The sequence below is a fragment of the Aphis gossypii genome, unplaced genomic scaffold (assembly GCF_020184175.1).
Source record: "Aphis gossypii isolate Hap1 unplaced genomic scaffold, ASM2018417v2 Contig00990, whole genome shotgun sequence".
NCBI classification, from domain to species: domain Eukaryota; kingdom Metazoa; phylum Arthropoda; class Insecta; order Hemiptera; family Aphididae; genus Aphis; species Aphis gossypii.
Window position 1 is genome coordinate 7,120 of NW_026083400.1, and position 11,679 is coordinate 18,798.

An 11,679-nucleotide genomic window follows, 5' to 3' on the forward strand; every position below is an offset into this window, starting at 1 on the left:
AATTCAAACTGAACTAGGGACGTTTAAACCCAAATAAATATTAAGATTTTATTTTTTTTTACAATAAAATTAATATAATTTCAAAATGTTTATTTGAATTACACTACAATTATAAATGATCAATTTTTTATAGTTACAACTGTAAGCATTGAATATTTGATTTGATAAAAGCTAATTCAAACTGAACTAGGGACGTTTACACCCATATAAATATAAGATTTTACTTTTTTTTATATTTAGTATTAATATAATGTTCAATAACTGATATTAGATTTACACTACAATTATAAATGATCAATTTGTTATCATTTCAACTGTAAAACAAGAAAATGTAATTTGATAAAACCTAATTCAAACTTAACTACGGACATTTACACCCATATTACCTAATAATAAGATTTTACTTTAATTACATTGAATATTATAAAAATGGTCAAAATGTTATATTAGAATTCCACTACAATTATAAATGATCAATTTGTTATCATTTCAACTGTTGAACATGAAAATGTAATTTTATAAAAGCTAATTCAAACTAACTAGGACATTTACACCCATATAATATAAGATTTTACTTTAATTACATTGAATATTATAGAAATGTTTGCAATGTTATATTTCAATTACACAACAATTATAAATGATCAATTTGTTATAGTTACAACTGTTAGAATTGAATATTTAATTTGATAAAAGCTAATTCAAACTGAACTAGGGACGTTTACACCCATATAAATAATAAGGTTTTACTTTAATTACATTGAATATTATGAAAATCTTCAATTTCTTTCAGATATGAATATAGCACTCCAAGGAATAATACCAATGCTTGTGGATATTATTTAATTATTGCTTGAACTTATTACAAACTTTTAATATTAAATGTTTTTTTAAATTAAAAGTTTTAATTAGGTTTTCTTATGTATGATCAATGATTAAAAACTAATAATTATACATAATAAGTATAAGTATAAACAAGTATATTATGCAGTACTTATACACTTTATTGAATTTACTTTGGGCCCAATATGCATTTAGCAAAAGCAAAGAGTTACCGTACAGAGTAAGAGCTGCCATTGAATCTTCTTATTTTTATCATCAAGTAGTGATAAAGATAAATAAAATGCCAACCAAACATTGCCAATCCTATCTCTACCATTAAATACACCCTTATTCAATCCTATACCTAATTCTGATGTAGCAATGCATAATTGTAGCATTAATCTGAAACTTTTATTAACAAATAATAATATAAAAAAGGTAGAGTGCAAACGAAAACATAACCAATGGTATAAATATTTAATATTTTATTGTTTTTAAATTTTCGTATATACGAAATAAAAGTTTTAAATAAACATGTGATGTAATGTATTTAATGTATTCGTGTATTTAATGAATTTTAGCACAGACTGGCACACAAACTGACATTAAATTATTATTTGTAATTATTTATTTATTTTTTTTTTGTTCGTATGACATACTGTTTGTTTTTTTTCTTACGCCACTACGCTGTTTTACCAGGTTAACCACTAAAACGAAAAATAAAGTCAATTGATAATATTATTTTTCACCTCCACAATAAATTCATTAATTAAACCTACGATTGATTTATAAATTAAAATTAAGGCATATTTCATGTTATTTGATACAAGTGACAAACAATTACTATAAATTATTTTTATTACTAAAATTGTTGTAATTTTTGAGCTCCGTAATGGTGAAAAGTAAGGTTATGTACTACCGTGTTTACCATCACCCACTCGTTGGTATTGTTGCGCGCGCATCGGTGGCCAATGACTAATGCGTTGTGCCTGCTGTGGCCTGAGAGAAATTCAGACGACTCATTTGTTCACATGTTCACTGTCGCAACACAGCTCTTATCCGCGGCCAGGCTTGGATTCAATTGTGAGTATTAGACTATCACAACCATTAAGGGTAATATGATTTGCATTTAATTATATTATATTTTTTTGCTTATTGTAATTCTTATTTACTCCTGACTAGAGAAACGCTTATACAAAATTGTTTGTGTTTGTGTGTGTGTGTGTGTGTGTGTGTCATTAAAATGGTCATTAGATTAATTGGAACTGAATAACGATAAGACAATATGATTTATGAGATTGTTAAATATTTTACGGGTATTATATTGCAATTACGCTTTCACGCGGTTTTACAAAATAAGTTAGCGCAAATAATCGTTTTAGATGTTATATTGCTGTCAATGTTGACAACGCCGTGTTGTGGAGGTTAGGTTAGTTGTAACAGCGTTTTTTAGTGTCGCCATCTTTTTATGCCGACTCTTTTTGTTTTTCGAGGTCTAGTTGTGTTGAAGTCCTGCGTTGGCTTCGTACGTGTTTTTGCATTTGTCTTGACAACCGTCTGTGTTGGCGTTTTAAGTTAGTACGTTATTGCGAATTTGTTGACGCCCGTCAGCGTTGACGTTTAACCGTTCGTACACTCGTGTTAGGTTATGATAATACCGTTAACATTTTTCAACTGATATTTTAACGTTATTAAACTTATATTTTATTAGCATCTTAAATTTATCAATTAAAGTTAATTCACAATTTTATTAATAATTTTAAATTTACATAGCAAAATTACTCGACATTTGTTTAATCTAATTTGTCCTTTATTTATAATTGTTACAAATGTATGACATTTTAAAATAACTTAAACTTACAAATTTTAAAATACATTTTATCTGCAGTACAAAAATTAGAAATATAATAATGATTATAATTATATTGTTTTGTATAGGTGTTTAATATATGCACCATGGGACAACCAGATTTAAATTACTTGAAGATGGTTATACGGAGTGTTTTAACAAGCTCTCCGGGTAAAGTGACAATATCGCAAATATCAACTGACTACTCTGATTTTGAAGGTTGTAATTTATCATTTGAGCATTTGGGATTCAAGACTATTTATGAGTTACTAGAAAATATGTCTGATGTTCTTAGAGTAAGTTGAAAAAAATATTTTATTAAGAAATTGCAATACTTTTTTAGATGATTGTCAGAGCTTATTTTAGGTAACTGCATTCAATAAATTTGTACAAAAAATAATCATAGTTAATTTGTTTATTTAACTTTGAGGGCATTTCTGTATTTACACAAAATAGTTGTATTTAGATCTAATTATCTGGTTGCTAAGGGTAGTAAATCATGAAAAATGACGCTGATTGCTATAAAAAATTATTATGCATTAAATACAGCTTTTAATCTTACTACTCCATGGTATATAGAATATTTTATTCGATGTTGAATTAACTATAGTGTACATTATTTTATTTTAGATACCGCAAAACCCAAACATGAACTCATTCGTAACACTTATTGTTGATGAAAAAACTTCACATCTCAGAGAACTTGTCGTAAATCAAAAAACAAAAAAGCAGCGTCCTAAAAAAAATATTTCTACTTTAAGAAGTAGAAATAATCACTTGCCGAAATCTGCCAATTATAAATTTTGTGTTAACAATCTTGATAATCAAAGAAATGACTATACCATTTCTACTACACGTGAATATAACACTCCTAGGTATGAAAATAGTACTCCAAGGTATGCTACCAATGCTCGTGGATATGATTTTGATTATTATATTTATTTATTTATTTATTTTTTTTTTTTTTTGTGGATAGGGTATTAAAAATTATATTGATAAAAAATAGCAAAAATTAAAATTTTTATCCCAAAATGCTATTTTGCAATAATTAAAAACTCAATAAAATATAATTTATTTTCGAAAATATTAGTTTTTATGAATTCAAGATTTTTTTACGTTAAATAACGTACCATGTGTTATTTATAAATTCATATAGATATAACTCGGAAATAACATGTGCTTATTAAAACCGTTTTATTAGATAACCCTATCTTTCTCTAAATATTATATAATTATTCTGATTTTCTTTTTTTTTTTTATTTCAGTTCTGCAAAATCAACACAATCCTATGAAATGTATTACTCTAATAGGATATCGGATACAATAAAAGTTAAAATGTGCCAAATTTTAAGTAAACACAAAGATGGTATACTGTGTATCGACTTTATAAACGCTTTTTATGTAAGTATTTGATTAATGATTAAGTAATTTTTCGTTATTATTTGTTCATAAGAAATATAAAGACATTTTGTAATAGTTAAAATTACTTTAGTATTAGATATAAGATAAAGTAAATTATTTTTACTGATGTGAATAAATATTATAAGATTTAAACATCATGTTACATTAAATATCATTATCTGAAGAGTCCAGCCAGATAATTGCCTCCAGGGTTACTTTGAAAATGTATTCCATATCACTATTATATTGTTTTCTTAGTGGGCCCATTCACATTTTATGTTCTAATGCATACTGGTTTTTTCTCATTCATTCATTTTGCATACCCTACATTATATGCATTATGCATGGTGTACCTGAGTTGGACATCTCACAACTTGCTATGGGAGCTTCCTTACCACAGTATTCTGTGACATAGTGAGCCGAGGCTGTTTAAGAAAAGTACATCTGCTACAGCTCCTCGTGAGATGCTAACTTATTTTTATTAAGCGATTAAGGGTAATCCTAATTAAAGTTTTGCTTTAAAAGCAAACGTTTTGTCCATGTCATGTTTAGATATTCTGGTAGCTTTTCATTTTTTTATTGTAGAAGTATACAATATATTCTCTTAGGATTCAATATTGTTTAGGTAAGACTTTATAGTTTCTATTTTTATAGTCTCTGTCGTACGCCATGTCTACTTGAGCCATTTCTTGAATTGTACTCTATTTAATGGTACCTATATTGTGAGAATATAATATATTAATGGGATTTTTAACAAGGTTAGAATCATGAACCATTTTTCTGTGTACTGCTCATTCCAAAGATGGACTAAATACATATTGTATTAAATGTAGGTTATGGGTAATATTTAATAATTATTTATCCATATCAAATTTCTATTCGTTGTTTCATTGGAATGATCATCTATACTAAATCCATCAACTAGGACTGTATGAAGTTGGCCGGTTTTATTGTGTAATTGAAAGTCTTTTTGGATGTTTCTTATAGCACATATTTCATTGATTATTAAACTTGAGGAAATGGCTAATGGTTACTTAATTGTTTGTATTTTATTTATTAGAAAATGGTTCTATTTAAACATGTCATATACATTTCTTTGCTAGTTAAAATTTATATATATAAATAGATACCTACATATTTTGTATCATTAATAGATATTTATTTTTGCTTTGAAATTAATTTCATTAAATTTAACGATTAATAAATACATTCAAAGAATAATCTATTGGTTAATTATTTTACAGAATGAATATAACATTCATATTGATTTTTTTAAATATGGATTCAGAAGTATCAGAGATATGGCATACAAATTACCATCTATATTTTATGTGAAAGTAACTGATGATGATGAGAATAATTGTGTTCTATTCGAAGCTGATAGACGAAGTGAACTAGAAGATATCTTAGAAGGTTAGTATGGTTAATGTGTGGGAAGTGTGTATATTTTATGTAATTAAAATATAATATTAGCCGTTCAATGTTGTTGGTTATAGCTAACGATAAATATACCTGATATTAAAAATCAAAACATGATTTCATTCGCTTATTTGTATACTTAATTGGAAATGTATTGTTTATTTTCTTTATTATTTATAAAAAAATTATACCTATAAATAACATTTAAAACTCTATACTGGCAAAATTACACTAGAAACCATAAAAATACATAATTTAAAAAAGTAAAATTTCTTGTGTAACTTAAGAAAAAGATGATGAAATAAACTTGTATTTTACTTTCAATGTTCTATGACTTACCAAATGAATATATATATTTATATATGTGTGTGCATTTGCTAGGTCCTCTGTGCCCTAGTCATATACTTTCAGACATGTCTCGTTTTGTATTTATGAGTAATATTTTAAATTTTGTCTGAAATTATAGGCAGCATCATGTTGAATTGTATGTATTTCCTGGGCTTCAATGATCCAAAGGACAATATTTTGACAGTGTTATATCGATATTAGACTTAGTGTCAAACTCTACAATTACATTTTTTTTTTTTAATATCATTATAATAGTTACATAATAAATATAGTAGATATTTATTTTTATGGCTATTTTTTAGTGTAATCCAACTAACCAGTAAAGTTATTGTATCCTATTAATTAACTTTCATCATTATTATCTAAGTATAATATACAAGATATACAAAGTACATATTATGTAACAGTTTAAAATGTTAATTTAATTGTATCTCATCTTAATTGACTATCCAACAAACTTAACTATCTAATGATGCGTCAAAATTTTTTCATTGTAATATAATACTGCGTGTTTAAAAATTATGTTCAAGCCACCTCTGATGTAAAATAATATAAATTAAAATAAATATGTTAATAAACAATTTTTTTGTCATGTTTTCAGATCCATCACTGTATTATAAAAATATTCCGAAGACTATATTGTATAATCTTTCTCATTTCTTTAATAAGCATCGGAATGGTGTGAAATTCAATGAATTGATGTCTTTATACTGTGTAATATATTAAATTAAATAGTTTTTATTTACAACAAATATTTTAGTTTTATATATTTTTAGGCAGAATATGGCCGAGCTTATGAACCATTAAAGTATGGCTATTCTTCTGAAAAACACATGTTTGAATCTTTAGACAAAATGGTTGAAATAGAAAATAATCAGCTGTTTACAATAGATCCTTTTGCCTATGCAGAATGTTTGAAAAATAAAAATGTAGATGTAATAAACCACCAAGATAACAGTTCCATTGTATTATTAATGGTATGTAATAAAACAGCTTTACCTTTTAAGATAATAGGTACCTACATATTATTATGTTTTGTGTTATATTTTCATAAAAAAAGTAAATCTTTTGATTTTCCAATAATTTTTATGTTTTGTATAACAATTATGAAAAATATTGAAAATAATAATTCAATTTTTATTTTAAATGATGTTTGAATCATTTTAATCAATATTTTTAACTTAAATAAATTTCAATAAATTGATTTTAAATGTATTTAATCCGTGTTGTAATCATAAAAATATAATTTGAAGCTTTGCTAAATTGTTTTGTATTATGAACAGGCTGATGATTTTTTATTGCATTACACTGGAAAGGACATCTGCAATGGGAAATTTAGGTATTCTAAAATTAAGTTGAACGATCAAAAGGTAGCAAAAGTCATAGTTTCTGAAGTGTACAACCCAAGTTCATTTTATATTCAATTAGAAGCAGAAGTCAATAATCTGAATAAATTCATGGACACATTGCAGTTGGTTTATTATTTCATTGATTTGTAGTTATGTTGTTTTTTTTATAGCTTTGTAACTTATATATTGTTATAGAGAGTACTACGAAAAAAATGAAGAAAAATACCAAGTTATACCAAGGCTTATTCTTCCAGAATTGCCATGTGCCTCATGCTATGAAGATTCTAATCTGTGGCACAGGGCTATGGTTTTAAATATTGTTGATGAAGAAAATGTGAAAGTAACTAAGATTTTTATACGTTTATAGTTAATATTAATCTATAAGTTGATAACAATTTGTTTTAGTTTGCAAGTTAATATTTATATAGGAAGCTCATTTAGCTAACTTTAAACCATAGATCATAAATTCAATTATTTTATAGTTATTTTCATTATTTTTTAGTTATTATATGTTGATTATGGAACAATCAAAGTAGTATCAAAAACAAATGTAAGACTTTTAGCATCACGATTTGGAGCATACCCTATTCCAGCAGTACATTGTGGTTTGTACAATTTTAGCGAATTGAATTATCCACGAGAGATAAGTGAATCTTTTGCTGAAATGACTGATGATCATGTGCTGGAAGCACAGTTTCATCACCCACATTTTGAAGTAATTTTTAAATAAACAAAGTGTTAATGAACTTTAATTAAATTTAATTTTTTAACAGGATGATTCTCAAAAAATGAATGTCACATTATTTTTGAATACTGAACACAACAAAATTAATATAACAAAAATGGTAAGTTATACAATTTTTTATTATTTTATTTCTATACAGGTTAATTATTTTGATATTGAATAAAATAATTATTTTAAACCCATTAATAATTTTTAAATGAGTTGTGGGTTATCATTATATTTTTGTCTTTTTGGCTATAACCAGAAAACAATTCTTATATTTTCTAATATAAAAGCATTATTTTATTCATTTTCAATGTTACTTTTAGTTTTGAAGTGATCATGAATCAAATAACACAAATCCAGAATAAATTGGAAGAATAATTGTTGAGTAATGCAAGGAAAACAATGGACGTTAGTTTAAAAAGAGAAAAGTAAAGCAACAAGAAAACAAAAAGTTCTTCGTTTACCAGATACAATTAGTTTAATTTTAAATTATATTTTAATGTAAAATTGCCATTTGAAGTGTAATTAAGTACAAATTATTATAAAAATTAAAAGTACTAATATTATCACATAGAACCGATTTGTTGAATGTGTTTTTATGTATGTATGTATATATATTTCTATATACTATGCAAAATATAAGGTATTGTAACTGGTATTATTAGTTCTTAAAATTTTATAGAGACCTTAGCGACTGCATGAAATGTCTTCCTCTTACATATGTGGGACATACTAAATTTTAGTTCATCAGTGAAAACCTAAGGTTTTATTAACAAAATTAAAGTGAAGTTGGTACATTTACATATATATAAACAATAAGATTTTACTGAATTAACATTGAATATTATATTAATGTTGATAATGTTATATTTCAATTACACCACAATTCTAAATGATCAATTTGTTATCATTTCAACTGTTAACATGAAAATGTAATTTGATATAAGCTAATTCAAACTGAACTAGGGATGTTTACATTCATATTTATGATAGGATTTTACTTTTTTTTACATTAAATATTTTATTACTGTTCAAAATAATATATTAGATGTAAAATATTACTTTTTATTAACAAAATTAAAAAGAAGTAGGTACATTTACATAAAAATTAACAACCAGATTATACTTTTTTTACATTAAATATTATAATAATGGTCAAAAAGTTATTTTAGAATTACACTACAATGATGATTGATCAATTTGTTATAGTTACAACTGTTAGAATTGAATATTAAATTTGAAAAAAGCTAATTCAAACTGAATTAGGGACTATTACACCCAAATAAATAATAAGATTTTACTTTTTTATACAATAAATATTAATATAATGTTCAAAAACTGATATTAGATTTACACTACAATTATAAATAATCAATTTGTTATCATTTCAACTGTTAAACATGAAAATTTAATTTGATATAAGCTAATTCAAACTGAACTAGGGTTGTTTACATCCATATAAATAGCAATATTTTACTTATTTTTACAATAAGTATTAAAATAATGTACAAAATATTATATTAGAATTACAATAGATTTATATATGATCAATTTGTTATTATTACAACTGTTAGCATTGAATATTTAATTTGATATAAGCAAATTCAAACTGAACTAGAGACTTTTACACCCATAGAAATATAAGATTTTACTTAAATTACATTGAATATTATAGTAATATTAAAAATATTATATATCAATTACACTACAATTATAAATGATCAATTTTTTTTAATTACAACTGTTAGAATTGAATATTTAATTTGAAAAAAGCTAATTCAATCTGAACTAGGGACGTTTACGCCCACATTAATAATAAGATTTTACTTTAATTACATTGAATATTATAAAAATGGTCAAAATGTTATAAAATAATTTCACTACAATTATAAATGATCAATTTGTTATACTTACAACTGTTAGAATTGAATATTTAATTTGAAAAAACCTAATTCAATCTGAACCAGGGAAGTTTACAACCATATAAATATTAAGATTTTACTTTTTTATACAATAAATATTAATATAATGTTCAAAAACTGATATTTGAATTACACTACAATTATAAATGATAAATTTGTTATCATTTCAACTGTTAAACATGAAAATGTAATTTGATATAAGCTAAATCAAACTTAACTATGAACATTTACACCCATATAAATAATAAGATTTTACTTAAATAACATTGAATATTAAATAAATGTTGATAATGTTATATTTCATTTACACTACTATTATAAATGATCAATTTGTTATACCTTCAATTAAAAAAAATGAAAATATAAATAACTTTTTATTAACAAAATTAGAAAGAAGTAGGTATATTTACATAAATATTAACAACCCAATTATACTTTTTTTACATTAAATATTATAATAATAGTCAAAAACGTTATATTGAATTACACTACAATTATAAATGATCAATTTGTTATACTTACAACTGTTAGAATTGAATATTTAATTTGAAAAAACCTAATTCAATCTGAACCAGGGAAGTTTACAACCATATAAATAATAAGATTTTACTTATTTTTACAATAAGTATTAAATAATGTACAAAATATTATATTAGAATTACAATACAACTATATATGATCAATTTGTTATAGTTACAACTGTTAGAACAGAAAATTCAATTTGATAAAAGCTTATTTAATCTGAAGTATGGACATTTACACCCATATTAATAATAAGATTTTACTTTAATTACATTGAATATTATAAAAATGGTCAAAATGTTATATTAGAATTTCACTACAATTATAAATGATCAATTTGTTATCATTTCAACTGTTGAACATGAAAATGTAATTTTATATAAGCTAATTCAAACTTAACTACGGACATTTACACCCATATTAATAATAAGATTTTACTTTAATTACATTGAATATTATAAAAATGGTCAAAATGTTATATTAGAATTTCACTACAATTATAAATGATAAATTTGTTATAGTTTCAATTAAAAAAAATGAAAATATTACTTTTTATTAACAAAATTAAACAGAAGTTGGTATATTTACATAAATATTAACAACCAAATTATACTTTTTTTACATTAAATATTATAATAATGGTCAAAATGTTATATTAGAATTTCACTACAATTATAAATGATCAATTTGTTATAATTACAACTGTTAGCATTGAATATTTCAATTGATAAAACATAATTCAAACTGAACTAGGGACGTTTAAACCCATAAAATTAATAAGATTTTACTTTAATTACATTGAATATTATAGAAATGTTAATAATGTTAAATTTCAATTACACTACAATTATCAATGATAAATTTGTTAACATTTCAACTGTTAAACATGAAAATGAAATTTGATATAAGCTAATTCAAACTGAACTAGGGACATTTACACAAATTTAAATATAAGATTTTACTTTAATTACATTGAATATTATAGAAATGTTTACAATGTTATATTTCAATTACACTACAATTATAAATGATCAATTTGTAATAGTTACAACTGTTAGAATTGAATATTTAATTTGATAATAGCTAATTCAATTTGAATTAGGGACTATTACACCCATATAAATAATAAGATTTTACTTTTTTTTACAATAAATATTAATATAATGTTCAAAAACTGATATTTGAATTACACTACAATTATAAATGATCAATTTGTTATCATTTCAACTGTTAAACATGAAAATGTAATTTGATATAAGCTAAATCAAACTTAACTAGGGAGATTTACACCAATATTAATAATAAGATTTTTCTTTA

General features: G+C 24.0%; 1 protein-coding gene across 1 annotated transcript; it reads left to right on the plus strand.

Moving 5' to 3' along the window:
* Positions 1 to 1,231: 1,231 nt before the first annotated feature.
* Positions 1,232 to 8,018, plus strand: LOC126555671 (uncharacterized; the record flags this gene model as incomplete). Its single annotated transcript, XM_050210570.1, has 11 exons — positions 1,232 to 1,905; positions 2,761 to 2,967; positions 3,302 to 3,567; positions 3,937 to 4,072; positions 5,317 to 5,485; positions 6,441 to 6,553; positions 6,616 to 6,816; positions 7,123 to 7,310; positions 7,384 to 7,528; positions 7,691 to 7,903; positions 7,962 to 8,018. Coding segments are annotated over exons 1-11 (1,800 nt in total), but the record flags the coding sequence as incomplete, so codon positions are not given.
* Positions 8,019 to 11,679: the final 3,661 nt, after the last annotated feature.